This window comes from Oncorhynchus mykiss, chromosome 20 (assembly GCF_057628025.1).
Source record: "Oncorhynchus mykiss isolate SJ-2025 chromosome 20, ASM5762802v1, whole genome shotgun sequence".
Taxonomy (NCBI): domain Eukaryota; kingdom Metazoa; phylum Chordata; class Actinopteri; order Salmoniformes; family Salmonidae; genus Oncorhynchus; species Oncorhynchus mykiss.
The window spans coordinates 10,927,447-10,942,446 of record NC_143041.1 but is presented as its reverse complement, the minus strand read 5'-3'; the positions used below and the strand labels follow the sequence as shown (position 1 = coordinate 10,942,446).

The following is a 15,000-nucleotide window of genomic DNA, read 5'->3' as shown; positions in this document are numbered from 1 at the left end:
GCAACGCAGATGCTCGTTGACGAAAGCGAGCAGTTTGGATGCAATAATTGAATAACGTACTCGTTACTATGCAACTCTCCCGCACACAGTGAGGCCAGTTTGCTTTCCTTGTAAGCTACATACTACACCACCTGAGGAGGTGGGAACTCAAAATACATTAGCTCAATTACTTTCATGTCCTTCAAAAAAAAAAAAAAAAATCCATCTGTATGCCTAGGCTACTTGGTGTTCAATGTGAACGGCATGCTACGCTCCACAGGTGCATCGTCTCAAAACCATATTAGCCTCGCGCCACGCTGCTATGTAAAGTGGTGCCATTTGCTCAATATTGAGAAATAAATATAACTCACAGAAAGCTTACACTCTCCTCTCTCTAACAATTAAACAGTAGTTGCTTTAAAAACGTGTTTTCCCGCAATTGCAATGTATATGCTTGTGCTTATCAGTACACAGCTCTCCCTCCTCCTCATGCACACATGGGAAAAGGGGGAGTGAGATCGGGCAGCAAAACATGGATAGGGCACTTTCATTGCAAGGAATCAGGATAATCCACAGTACTGTTGACCAAACAGTGGTTTTAGTAACCCCCTAAAAAAGTACAAGCAGGAACATTGTGTAGCCTAATCATTGAAAATTACAGACAAACAAAATTGTGTCGTAAGAGGAAGGCAATGTTGGTGTTTAATTTTCTGTTTATCGTCCCAGCTCTACCCTTCCTCTCCTCTTCCTCCACCCCTCTAACCTGAACCCTAACCCTCACCTCGCAGACGGTGCAGTGGTAGCGTGTCTCCACGTGGCCCTTGCACTCATTGCAGGTGTAAACGAAGCGGTCCTGGCTCTGGTTGTGGAGCTCCACCAGCATGCACATGGAGCTCCACTTGGACCTGCGCAGCGAGCTGAACTCCAGGTGTTTGTCGCGGGCCAGGGTGAGAAAGGCGTCGCGCCCGTCCATCAGGTCGCAGGCCATTAGGCCGTCGGGGTCCGTGATGGGGCCCAGCGTGTTGGACATAGGTGCCGCTATCAGACGGATCACAAAGAATACCTGGCGAGGAGAGAGCAGAACAGAGTTAATGGAGAAGACATTTAGACCGGTTTTATTTTGTTGTCTGTCAAGGGTCATTTTAACTTGATTGTACAATAGAGGGCACTATATGTTGGGGTCATGGGTCACATGTACAGTTGAAGTCGGATGTTTACATACACCTTAGCCAATTACATTTAAACTCAGTTTTTCAAAATTCCTGACATTTAATCCTAGTAAAATTGCCTCGTCTTAGGTCAGTAAGGTTCACCACTTTATTTTAAGAATGTGAAATGTCAGAATAATAGTAGAGAGAATGGTTGATTTCATCTTTTATTTCTTTCATCACATTCCCAGTGGGTCAGAAGTTTACAGGCTTCCCACAATAAGTTGGGTGAATTTTGGCCCGTTCCTCCTGACAGAGCTGGTGTAACGGAGTCAGGTTTGTAGGCTTCCTTGCTCGCACACGCTTTTTCAGTTCTGCCCACAAATTTTCTATAGGACTGAGGTCAGGGCTTTGTGATGGCCTCTCCAATATCTTGACATTGTTGTCCCTTAGCCATTTTGCCACAAGTTTGGAAGTATGCTTGGGGTCATTGTCCATTTGGAAGACCCATCTGCGACCAAGCTTTAACTTCCTGACTGATGTCTTGAGATGTGGATATTTTGAAGCAACATCATTTTCCTGCCTCATGACGCCATTTATTTTGTGAAGTGCACCAGTCCCTCCTGCAGCAAAGCACCCCTACCACATTATGCTGCCAACCCGTGCTTCACTGTTGGGATGTTGTTCTTCGGCTTGCAAGCCTCCCCCTTTTTCCTCCAAACATAATGATGGTCATTATGGCCAAACAGTTCTATTTTTGTTTAATCAGACCAAAGGACATTTCTCCAAAAAGTACGATCTTTGTCCCTGCTGTTTTGGAGCAGTGGCTTCTTCCTTGCTGAACGGCCTTTCAGGTTATGTTGAAATAGGCCTTGTTTTACTGTGGATATAGATACTTTTGTACCCGTTTCTTCCAGCATCTTCACAAGGTCCTTTGCTGAGGTTCTGGGATTGATTTGCACCAAAGTACATTAATCTCCAGGAGACAGAACACGTCTCCTTCCTGAGCGGTATGACGGCTGCATGGTCCCATAGTATTTATACTTGCGTACTATTGTTTGTACAGATGAACATGGCGTTTGGAAATTGCTCCCAAGGATGAACCAGACTTGTGGAGGTCTACGTTTTTTTTTCTGAGGTCTTGGCTGATTTCTTCTGATTTTCCCATGATGTCAAGCAAAGAGGCACTGAGTTTGAAGGTAGTCCATTAAATACATCCACAGGTACACCTCCAATTGACTCAAATTATGTCAATTAGCCTATCAGAAGCTTCTAAAGCCATGACAATTTTCTAGAATTTTCCAAGCTGTTTAAAGGCACAGTCAACTTAGCGTATGTAAACTTCTGACCCACTGGAATTGTGATACAGTGAATTATAAGTGAAATAATCTGTTTGTAAACAAAAAATGACTTGTGTCATGCACAAAGTAGATATCCTAATCGACTTGCCAAAACTATAGTTAGTTAACAAGAAATTTGTGGAGTGGTTGAAAAACGAGTTAATGACTCCAAACTTCCGACTTCAACTGTATATAGATAGCACATGAAAGGTTAGCACAGGTGAGAGAGGGCATACAGGTCTTACCATATCACAGAACATGCTCATAGATTTCACCTCTACGCCTTTTCTATGCAAATATTTGTATTGGAACTAAACCATTTATCTTTTGTATCCTCAATAAATGGGAACTTCACCCGAAAATAGTTAATGTTTGGAAAACAATTTTGGTTCTCTCCTGTGCCATTAGCTTTTTATAGGAAATCGCGACTACAACGGTCTTAGTGGAAAGTGTTTAGGTTGTGAAAGTGACTCGTTCAGATCTTAAACCTGATTCTCACCAATTTACTCCAAGCGAGGCTGATTTACTACATAATTTTCGCAACTTAGGTTCAGAAATACAATAAAAACACGCAACAGTCACTCCCTCCTACCTCTTTGTGCTTCTCCATGCTGGCGTAGAGTTTCTGAGAGAGGTCATTGGACACGTTGGGCAAGCCTGGCTTCTTCTTATTGGCTCGGCTCATGCTGCTCTTATTCTTAGAAGTCTTCTTGGTGTTCTTCTTCTTGGCGTTCTTGCTGTCGCCCTTCGTGGCCTGGAGGTGAATTACACACACCACAGTAGTAACCATTTTTTTTTTTTTTTTTTTACAACCAATGTAGAAATGCAATTCATACAAAAATCTATTCAACATTTTGTATTAAGTGAAACATAAAAACATAATCAAATTATCACACTGATTGAAAGAGATCAAATGAAATCACATCAAAACAAACCCAAAGATCCATATGAACACACTGCAATGTACCTTGTGGTAAATGTCCATCCCACTTACATCTATGCTCTCGTTGGAAGTGCTGTTTTCCTCTCTCTTCCTCTCCTCCTCCTCCTGCTCCAGCTCCTTGATGCTCTCCTCCAGCACGTTGGGCCAGAAGTCCCCCTCAAAGTACGGCAGCTCCTTGGCACTTGTCAGACGGTCCTCCGTGGCCTGCTTGAAGATGTCCTGAGCGAGGGACAGAAATATATTAAACGCAGATTTAACACGCCACTCGTCCTGCTTTATGAAACAAATGAGTAACACCACTTCAAGTTGTCACAACATGAACGGTGATAAAATGGAGCTTCTCAGAGGCCAATCCATGACTGTCCTTGTGTGCTCAACCCTCCACTTGCCGAAGAAGACAATTTAATAAAATTCTAACTTTGACCCCGCAAGGACCCCTCAAGCCTCTTTACCTTGAAGTCATGCACAATACGCTCTGCCACAGCCTTGTCCAGCATCTTCCTATACCACTCCTGAAGCCTCTTGGGCTTGGGGATCTTCTGGTCCATAGGGTGACAGTGGAAGATGTAGTCGTCCCCTTCACTAGGTGGGCACGCCCAGATGTGACCCGTCGTGTACCCCAGCTTCTTGACATACTCCAGATAGCCAATGAGAATCTCATGGTAGACGCCCGTCCTCAGAGAACGAGGCTGGAAGAAGTGAACACTGTCCAGGTACGAGATGTACACGCGCCTGGGGAGAGATGGAGAGGGGAGAGATGGAGAGAGGAGAGAGGGCGGGAGAGAGCAAGGATGAGGTCCAGTCCTTAACATTAACATAAAACTGCTCCCCACGGAGTTGAGAAAATGTACCCTTCCAATAACTATCACCTCTGATTGGGAGGAGGGCAGTCCGAGCCGTACTCCTGTACATGCATGCCGAAGAAGCAGACATCAGCTCCATCGATGTCCTCAAACGCAAACAGGGCTTTCGTTCTGTATGGGAATGACTCACACATCTCCCCAGTGTCCACAAACCTGGAGAGAGACAAGAGACGTCTGATGCTAGAATGACAGCATGCATGCATACTAACAGGTTTGGTAGGTTACTTTCTAAATGTAATCCGTTAGTTTCTAGTTACAGTACCTATGCATAATTATCAGTAACGTAACTTTTGGGTTACCCAAACTCAGTAATGTAATTGATTACTTTCACTTACTTTTCAATTACTTTCCCCTTAAGAGGCATTAGAAGACAAAAAGGATCCATCAAACGCATTTGGTGTGTCATCATAGTGGTCTCTGACTTGTGGTCAGACTTGCTCAAGTGAAACAAACTTAAGTCCAATGCAACTGTTCTCAATATTAAATCATCTCTAGGTAACAATTAAGTACCAAAATGTACTTCTTAGAAAGAGCAATTACTGCAGCAAGAATTTAGCCAGGACTGTCTGAGTGGTCCAAGTTGGGAGGGGAAAACTGAAAACTAGATATTGGCAGAGAGGTTTGGAACTCTTTCTTATTGCTCTATTAACCAATGTACCACCTGGTGATGTCACCAGGCAGGCCAAAACGCCATCCCACCACAAAAGGCTGACATTTCAGGCTCTTTTCAAAACAACGCTTTTACAAAAAGGCTATTTATAATTTTACAATTTGACCGTATTATTCAAATCTCATAGTGTGGAAATATATAAAAACAAGAAAATCACATTTTTGACTGCACTGGACATTTAAATTTGCACCTTTTTTCCAATGCTAAATTGAATGTCATTGTTTTCTCAAAGGTGACATAACGTATTTTTTTCCACAAACATCCTTTCTGAATGTAAAAGTAATCCAAGAAGTAGAAATCTAGTTTCTCCAAAAGTATCCAAAGTGACTACAATATTTTTGATTGGTAACGTAACTAACTACAGTTAGTTTTGGTAATCAGATTACATGTAATCAGTTACTCCCAAACCCTGCATACCAATATATTTATATATTCACCATCTTTCATCATACTGCTTCTCCATCTACCATGCTCTGGTCTCAAACTCTTTCTACCTTGCAATTCTGAAACGGAAAAAAAACCCTCTCAAATTCTGAGATTAAAAAAAGGTGATCCAATCCTCTCAGATTTACAGTGCCTAGGGGTAGCATCTAGGGGTTGATTTGGGATTCAACAAATTACTACATTAACCCCACTCGTTCTGCCTCTTATCCCTTTCTCCTGTTCTACTTCAGGGAAACACGCTCACTATTCCCCCAGTGGTGCCTGTCCCTTACCTGGACTTCATGCCTGGTTTGACCTCCACCACCTTGTCTGAGACGTGGACCACTCGGATGGTGACGTCACCCGACTCAGGGTGGCTCTGACGCTTCAGGTAGTCATTCACTCTAGTCTCCAAATAACAGCCCAGCTTAGTGTGGGGCAACCCTGGAGAGAGGGAGATAAGCTAGGTAAAGGAGGGAGGAACTACCTCAAATGATGACGGGTAAGTAATATTTAGGGTTAAAAAGAAGGGGAAAAAAAGACATCGGTACTTACTTTTGGCAGCATACTTGTTCTCTCTCCGCGTCTTATTCAACTTCTTTAAGCAGCCATCACAATTAAAACTGGTGGGTGAAAAAGTTAATTAGCGTCAGTAGAGATGCCAGAACCTTCTAATAAGACTAACTGCTTCCTCTCTTCTCGTTACAGGGAACAAGGCATGCAGACAGACTTACCCTAACGGCCAGATAGTGTCGTTGTGCAGGACACAGATCTGGTGCATCTTACGTCCGCAGTCCATACATTCCACAAGTCTGCAGAGAGGAACGAGAGGAGAGAAATAAATCAGACTGCTTACGTCGCCACAACTAAATGTAATTACTCAACAAGATACACTTCCAACGGTGGACTTACAATTCAGGATCCAGTGTGTCATTCTTCTTCTTCTCAAACTGATCTTTACCGATGGAACTGAAATTAGAAAGAAGAAATGTAACACACATACCGCAACAATAGCAACCAGGCCACCCCCAGTTAAAATGCCTCATGAAAAAAAAATGTTGAAAGGGTAAGGTGGATGAACCACAGTCTAACCAACCAATAAAATACAGCTTCATAAACTCCAAACTCCAAATGACAATCAGGTGAAAGCATTGGATTCTCTGGCAGGGCTCTCATCCAACATTTCATATCAAGTTTAAGACTTATTTGGCCTGATTTTCAAATATGCAATTTTGCAATTTTGATTTACTGAAGAGGTGCTGCAGAACAGATGTAGGCCAATAGAGGAAAACCACAGTCTACGAGGTGAGACAAACAATAACTGCGACAGTAGAGATGTACAATAAAACCAAATCAACTACTGTAGGAGAGAGAATACCACAGACATGTAAGGAAGACATTCACAATAACCACAAATGGAGGTACTTTAAAGCTGATATGAGGGAGAAGCTTAGCATATGAGGAGTCAAATAAAAGCCTATAGATAAAAGTATAGAATAAAGTTTACGTTAAACCAAAAGAAAAGTTGAGGGAAGGCTAGTGGATGGTAACGTTCTACTCACGTCGGAGGCTGGGAGGGGTCGTCTCCCAGGGACACGTTGTCCCCCTGGATTTCGTTGAAGCACTTCTCACAGAAGTGGTACCTGCCAGCAAGAAGCCCAAATTTTGGTGAACTACACCGTTCCCCAACAGCACAGCCAATCACAGAGAAGGCACGGAGAGGCAGCCACCAATCAAGGCATGACAGGGTGGGAGCAAGCACGCAGGCACACAGGAGACAGGACGAGCGCAGAGCAGGCAGGGCAGGCGTCGTCGTCAGAACAGCCAATCATGATTCAGGATGGAAGGAAAAGGGGGAGGGATAGATGGGGTTTGGAGGCGCATGATTGGACCAGACAAAAGCAAGCCAATGCAGAAGTCACAAGCATTGACGACACAGGGAAAGGGCAGAAAGGGTTGGATGGAGGAATGATTTGAATGGTGAGGAGAGAACAAGACAACATCCAGGACAACAGAGCAGAAGGCCAAGGCAAAGCACAGATTAGCGTTTTGGGCAGGAGAAGATGAGCAAAACCATCACAGCTACATATACAGCAGTGACAGAATCAACTGGAGGGGAAGCCTGGGTCAATGCAGATACTGAACAGATGAACAGCGACACAGACAATAGTTCTATTATAGAGTTCATTTTAAAGTGGGTCCTTTCTTATCTATGTACATATTCGTACCTGATCACAGCCTACAGCTTTTGTTAGAAATTGAAGTTTGAAGAAATGTCCAGAAAGGCAGTAAAAAAGGACCGACTTAAAATGTAATTGCGTAAAGCACATGGATATTAAAATGGGGAAAAACGTGGCAAACCATTTACTCCCAGAGAAACACAAAATTCAACATACAGTCATTATGACATTTATCACCATGTGTATGGGTGTGTGTGTGTGTGTGTGTGTGTGTGAGAGAGACACACACTCGGCTCCCTCTCTACCTGTTCTGGTAGCTGAAGTAGGCAGCGTCCCGGGGAATAGTGCACAGCTGCTTCCCATAGCAGCACAACGTCTGGGGAGAGAACTCCAACTGAAGGGAGGGAAAAAAATGCAGGAAAGAGAGAAAGTTAGATGATAAATCAACAATTATTTAATCCCCAAGTTATTTGTATAGTGCTTTTCAATACAGGTAACAAAGTGATTCACATAAAATAACAACGGTACTAACAAAGAAACAAAGACAGGGGGAACAAAGATTACGAATTAAAAATCATACAATAAAGCATCTTTATGTTCAGTAGTGCCAGGAGTTGTTCCAGACCATCCAACCAGGGAAAACTCTGGGCCCAATTCATGATTATGACACACCAATAGACACAAAAGGACAAAGACGATCACTGTATCAGTATCTAGAGCTTCTTCACCAGCCAAAAACAATCTGTTTTCATGGAGGCAATTTGGTTAGGCCAAAGGAATGTGCCAGCCCTGGGTCACATGGCCCTTCAGGCTCTTAGTACATGACAACAGCTGTCTGGCCTTATGGTCCTTCTGAGGGGCTTAACCCTGACATCCACACCACTTCTCTCATTTTCATAAAAAGGAGTCACTCCGGTCATCCCTGTGGACCGCTTAGCAAAGTCATAAATAGCTGCAAGTTTATGTTCAATATTAAGTGTTGAAATGTAATATGGCGATGTTATGCCAACGCTGAAATTAACCACCCCTCGTTTTGGATGTGAAACTAGCAATGCAATAACCACATCTAGCTGGGAACTATATGTCACACACACACAGCTAAATACCAACCGGACACACACACACACACACCCATCTCACCTTCCTGCCGCAGCAGTAGCCCAGGCTGACCATGACGGGGTCTATCTCAGCCTCGAACACCTCGGCCAGCTTGGAGCAGTACTTGTAGACGCGGGACGTCTTGCGGTTGTACAGCCAGGCGTTGTTCAACATGACCCAGATGTCATCCACGTACTGCCAGGGTTCCTGGTACTGGCCAGTGTCCAGCTTACGCTTTATAGTGGACAGGTCCATGGGGGTCTTCACTATGTCAAAGTAGTCCTGGAGAGGGGTATGGTCAAGTCAAGTTTCCTTTATTATTTGACAAGTGGGAAATTTTGTGTGTAAAAAGTACATATCTTTTTAATAGAACATTAAAACCAGACTAAAACGGTGTGAATATACAGTACATACAGGTATGCCCAGTAGATGAGGGTCCACAGGCTGTCTGAAGGGCAGAGACTCTGGGTCCTGGCGATACAGAGACTCCAGGGTAGGCATCAAGGCCTGGCGCAGCTCCTCTGGCTTGAAGACTGAGATAGGTGGGAGGAGAAGAGGGGAAGGGGTAGAGAGGTTAGGGTTGAAGTTGGATTCAGAAACCGACTATAACTCCGCAAGAACATAACCACAGATAGTGTATAGAGACGTATAACTTGTACATAGTATATATGCCGTCACAGAATCATCAACAGAATAAAGCAGTCCTTACTCTTCTTCTTGCTCTGGGCACCAGACGGAATACCAGGGGAATCTGATCCCTTCTCCTCCTCTTTCGGCTCCTTCTTCACCTCCGGTTTCCGGTCTTCCATCTTCACCCTTTCCTCACTCTTAACCCCCGACGATGACAACGTTTCCATGGGAACACCTTTGCCCCCTTGGCTTCCACACTCCTCTTTCTTCACCCCCTCCATTTTGATGGGTTTGTTCTCCGTCTTGATGTTGGATAGCTTCCCCCCCTTGGAGCAGCCTTCCTCCCAGTCGTCCTCCTCGTCCTGCTGCTGCTTGACCTCCGCCTTTGGGTCCACGGAGGCCGAGGCGTCCGACTGGGAGGCCTGCTGGGAGGCCGTGTCCACACTGCTGACTGACGCTGGGGTCAGAGCCTGACAGTCCTGGGACTGGAAGCCACCCTTCTGGGACATCTGTGAGGAGGGATCGAGAGAGAGCAAAAGCTAAAAGTTAGAAAAAGATTGATACTACAAGAGAATGCAACAACAACCCCCATGGGTGTTACAGTGAAGGAGAGAGTCAGGCGAGAGGTCAGAGGAAATTCCTAAATAATTGTTTACTACATTGACCATTAACTGTTCCATTTTGCAGCTGTATGTATCATGGTGGAGTCAATGTTGTGATCACTTCTGTAAACCAATGTCCTATTTATACCATGTGTTGAAAATGGACGATTATAGCAGTATGTTTTTTTTCTAAATGATCGAATAAATCAAGTCAATTAATCTCACCGGAGTGCGAGGCGTGCGAGGGAGCTGGGCTCCATGGGGGTTGGGTGTTGTGGAGGGGTGACCAGGGTGAGATGGCGTGGTGGCCCCTGCTCCCATTCCCTGCTGCATGGGCTTATTGGAGCCTGGCCCCTGGCTGCCGGGCCCTAGCTGCTGCTGGGGGCCTGGGGGGGGCAGCTGGGGCGGGTTAGGGGTGTGGGGCTGGGGGGTCTGTGAGCCTGCTAGCCTGGGTGGTGTTTGGTGGGGTGTAGGGGTGATGCTGCGGGCGGGGGAGGGCGAGCTCTGGCGCATGGCCGAGAGGTGGGTTATTGAGTTGGGCTGCTGGGGGTTGTTGGACGAGGGGCCTCCACCCACACTCTGGGGACCCATGGGCCCCACCGAGGGGACACCGCTACCCCCTCCGACCGAACCGGGCCCGGCTAGAGGGCTGTTGGCGGGGAGAGGGGAAGGAATGGGCATTGGAGTCTGTAGGGAGAGAGAGGGAAACGGAGAGAACAGATGAGGCATTTAGCATTCATACATTATTCAGAGGTTAACATAAACCATGTTCAACAGGGACATCCTCCAATAAACCTCTACATGAGGACACACTAGTGTAGGCAGGAGGGTTTGACTGGTGCATATACAGATGTGTGGGAACGTATTAGTGATTACATTTAGTTGGTTTAGTTAATATGATTCAATTAAAAACTATGGTTGCAACTTCCGAAGTTCACCAGTAAACTACAGGAATTTGAAACTTTCCATAAGTATTTATAATGTAAAATATATAAAATCATAAATTAAGACGATTGTAATATAAATAAAAAATGACAAAGCTGTAAAACATCCTATATAGAACCAGTTGGTGTTACGAAATGAGGATTTCAGCATGAAATATCCTTTATATTGTTTACACACATTTGACCCTGTCAATATGTGTTGTAAATGTTTTGAAACCAAATTGGTGGCAGTTGTGAAAAAAAGTTAATAGTTGGAAGAGTTGCTGAGTTCATTGGAAAGTATGTCATTGTTGATAACATCCTTTCATTAATAAATAATTTCTGGGTAACAATTAAATACCTTAATGTGATTTTTAATTGAAAACAATGGTTAAATAAATTAAAATAGCTTAGCAAAGAGCAATTTCTCAAGCAAGAATTTAGCTAGGAGTGTCTGGGATAGGTAAACTGAAAACTAGCTCTTCTAGAGCTCTTACACTAAAAGGGCATTATAATTTTCACAATGTCACAGTATTATTCCAAACGGAGTGTGGAAATAATTTTATTTTTAAAAAAACTGTTAAATCCCATTGGACTGGGCAATTACAAAAATGACAAAACTCAAGCAACTTTGGTAAACTTTGGGTAGTTTATAACCCTAATTAAAACAAACAGCATTGAAGCCCTCGTATGGTCAAGCACCAATACTTTTTGCGTACCCAATCTGTCCATCGACATAGATCACATACTTCCACCTCTCTCACCTGTGCCATGCCTCCCTGGTTGCCTTGCTGGTTCATACCAGGCTGTGCCATGCCGGGCTGCCCCGTGCTGAGGCCTGGTCCTGGGCTGGAGCCTGGGAACTGTCCCTGGGGAAGGTACTGGTTCTGGCCCACGTTGGGCTGGCCCATCCTGGGGTTCCCCATGCCCATCTGCAGGAGACAACAGACATGGTTTAGAATAGAACTTATATTAGTCCTTTGACACTTTGGATACTAGGGATTACACTGTATGTGGCATCAATGTATACATTAGTGCTATGACCTATGGTTCCTCTTGCAATGGAATAGGTCTATAAGATCTATTGAAGACTCATACTTTTATATTTGGGTATAATGGTTTATTTTCAAAAGAAAAGCTTATGCACATTAAGTGCATGTAAAGCCTTGATGAGCACACTGACCTGGTTGATGGGTGTGAGGGGGAGAGGAGGGGTGGACCTCTGGCCCATAGACTGCATCCCCATCTGGTTGAACTGGTTCATACCTGAAGAAAAACAGCCGTGAGGAGCATACAGAGAACACCGCTAGTGTAGCAATTAGGGATATGCATATTTCCCTTTGAGGCTACATGGGATATGATACGTTTTAGTTTGAAACGAGTCGGTGCGATTCGGTTTGATTAGAGAACGAGTCAATGCACTCACATGTTGCATAAACACATTACCTTTTCATTCCAAATTAAAATCTGCTGATGATTTAGCTCATGAGCTGGTCCTCAAAGCTGGATCGGTCTACACTGACTTCTGTGTGAATCAGGGTTCCCCAACTGGCAAGCCCGATGGTTTCATTTGGGCTCCCAAGTTGAGCAATTAGTTTTGTTTTTATTGTTGGACATAAGATTGTAAAAAACAGGAAATCAGCTCCAAGTGATTTTAATGTTGGGAATCTGTTCCCCAGTATTCCCACACATGGAGACGTGATTGTATACAAATGTATGCAAGGTTTGAAATGATTATGTTTCAGTCAAATAATATATCTGTTTAGGCTTCTTGCAGTCCACAAATGACTTGTTATTATGTTCCAGCCCCCCGACCATCCTCTCAAGAAATTGGCCCGTGGCTGAATGCAGTCGGTCTAAATGGTGTATGTACTTTTGATTGGGGAAGCAGCAAACCTTCACTGTGGGGACAACGTCGGCGATGCATTTCCTGATGAAGCCGGCAACGGAGGGGATTAGCTCGTCGATGCCATCGGCAGAGTCGCAGAACATATTCCAGTCAGCGCTAACAAAGCAGTCCTGCAGCATAGCCTCCACTTCGATGGAGCATTTCTCTACAGAGCGCATCATGGGTACTTCCTGTTAAAGCATCGGTTTGTAAACAGGAAGCAGGAGTATAGAACCATGAACTGATTTGCCCAAGAGGGGACAAGGGAGGGCCTTGTATGCTAGCTTGTGGGTTGAGTAATAGTGGCCTAGGGCGTCATCACCCCTAGTGGCGAAGGAGACGTGTTGATAGAAGTTGGGCATCACATGTCTAAAGCCTTGTTCACACTGCAGGCCCTAATGTTTTGTTTTGTTTTTCAAATCCGTTTTGAAATACTGACAGTCCAAAAGAGAAAATTACAAGTGACCAAATCGGATGTGTGTTCAGACAGCAGTCATTTGCTAACATGGCTACAATATTTGTCATAGTAACGACGGGTGTTTGCGCAGTGGCGTAGGCCGATTGGTGGTGGTGCTCGTGTTTCCAATCATCAATTCTTGTTAAACTGTCAGAGTAGATAGCAAGCAACAAGAAATGCCAAATAAGTCTAAAAAAAAAACACTATTGATGGCAAATAAATCATTTGACCCTTCAGACAAGTCACATGGCTAGGAAACAGACTTGTATCGACTTTAAACCACCTACCACAATTAGATTCCATGTTTCTAAAATTGGACATATGAGTTATTTCAAAACGGTCAATGTGAACAAGGCTTTAGTGACACGGAATCAAAATCTCTGGCAACAAGAAAAGCAGCCTCCGGGTGCTTGGTTTCTTTGCTCCTTTATAGCCTCATACAGTACCAATGAGCATTTCTTGTAGTGGATAACTGTTTGGAGCGGTTTCCAAGTTAATAATAAATGAATTTTCCCCTATGTGAATACAATAAGAAACTGGGAACATAGATACATTCAATATAATTCATGAGTGGAATCAAAACCTCTGTTTAAACCCTTTCTCATGCTTGGAGTCTTCACAGATTTGGCATAAATCATGTGACAAAACACTTTCCTATACTGCTGTTTGTAATATCATATACTAAGCATTTAACAGTTGAATTACACTTCGACCTTGATCCTGTGAAATACCACTTAACATTTCATATCTCCCTATGTTACGGTGTGAAAACAGTTTATTGGCACACGTATCCAAAACAATGTATGTGAAAGCAAAAATGCTTCAAACAGAAAAGGGTACATTTTATGATTACATTTTTTTATAGTTTAAAAATCCCTACCACCATTAACGGGGTTCTTCAATAATTACGCATAAGTGATTTGATGTGCATTTGATGTCTAGCTGTTTAGTTACGCGGGGACACTATCACGCAACATCAGTATTTTCTGAATGACAGTCAAGTCATAAAGAGCTTGTGTGATACTGCATGCGATTTAACAGCCAGGTGCAGCAATTAATGGTGATCTCGAGGATCGACAGAACATTGACGTCTATGTTGTTACGGCGGTCAAGATAATTAGCCTACTTTGTGGACGACAAATCAAAATTCCTGAAGTAAGATTAGTGTACATTTTGATCGTTTGTTATCCGAGTTTATACAGAGCAATTGAGAATGTGAACTTGTTTTGTTTAACAGGAATTTAACATTTTTAAATGGCTTGTTTTTCATTTTCGCATATAAACCCAAAAACGTGATATTTCAATGTTCAAATGTGGGTGGGGTTAATTGCCTGGTCAAGCGCATAGCCAACACTTCCCGTCCTTTCAAAGTAGAAGGGCACCCTTCTAGCTCCCTTCTATAGATCTGTTAATTAATAACTGCCTTACCGTGCATTGATAAGGTATGTTTTCTGCATAAGATAGTGTGTATTGACTTATTAATGAACTGTTAGTACTGCAAATGGTTAACTGACTGATATCCTATCCATCCACTGTTAATCTTATTAAATTTGGGGTGGCAGGTAGCCTAGTGGTTCGAGCGTTGGGCCAGTAACCGAAAGGTTGCTAGATCGAATCCCCGAGCTGACAAGGTAAAAATCTGTCGGTCTGCCCCTGAACAAGGCAGTTAACCCACTGTTCCTAGGCCGTCATTGTAAATAAGAATGTTCTTAAATGACTTGGATAGTTAAATAAAATGTATATTTTTTAAACAAAAATATAAAATGTATATTTTTTAAACAAAAATGCTATACAGCCAAAACCAGCATCTATTGCTAGACTAGAGACTTGCCCTAGTCAGTGGTTGCACATATGAC

General features: G+C 43.5%; 1 protein-coding gene across 4 annotated transcripts in view; it reads right to left on the bottom strand.

Moving 5' to 3' along the window:
- The window catches only part of LOC149974383 (histone acetyltransferase p300-like), a 52,384-nt gene that overhangs the window by 6,171 nt on the left and 31,213 nt on the right, over window positions 1–15,000 (bottom strand). Inside the window, exons 12-28 of one of the 4 annotated variants that reach the window (XM_090212178.1) lie at window positions 11,983–12,065; window positions 11,564–11,731; window positions 10,102–10,563; window positions 9,354–9,783; window positions 9,059–9,177; window positions 8,687–8,926; window positions 7,852–7,940; window positions 6,929–7,039; window positions 6,279–6,335; window positions 6,101–6,178; window positions 5,922–5,989; window positions 5,660–5,810; window positions 4,280–4,426; window positions 3,863–4,142; window positions 3,435–3,629; window positions 3,060–3,221; window positions 761–1,042 (exon numbers count right to left, since the gene is read on the bottom strand). In XM_090212178.1, the coding sequence (XP_090068304.1) occupies window positions 761–1,042; window positions 3,060–3,221; window positions 3,435–3,629; window positions 3,863–4,142; window positions 4,280–4,426; window positions 5,660–5,810; window positions 5,922–5,989; window positions 6,101–6,178; window positions 6,279–6,335; window positions 6,929–7,039; window positions 7,852–7,940; window positions 8,687–8,926; window positions 9,059–9,177; window positions 9,354–9,783; window positions 10,102–10,563; window positions 11,564–11,731; window positions 11,983–12,065 (3,122 nt within the window). The remainder of the gene's footprint in view (window positions 1–760; window positions 1,043–3,059; window positions 3,222–3,434; window positions 3,630–3,862; window positions 4,143–4,279; window positions 4,427–5,659; window positions 5,811–5,921; window positions 5,990–6,100; window positions 6,179–6,278; window positions 6,336–6,928; window positions 7,040–7,851; window positions 7,941–8,686; window positions 8,927–9,058; window positions 9,178–9,353; window positions 9,784–10,101; window positions 10,564–11,563; window positions 11,732–11,982; window positions 12,066–15,000) is intronic. The other 3 variants (XM_090212179.1, XM_090212180.1, XM_090212181.1) reach the window with 3 other exon arrangements.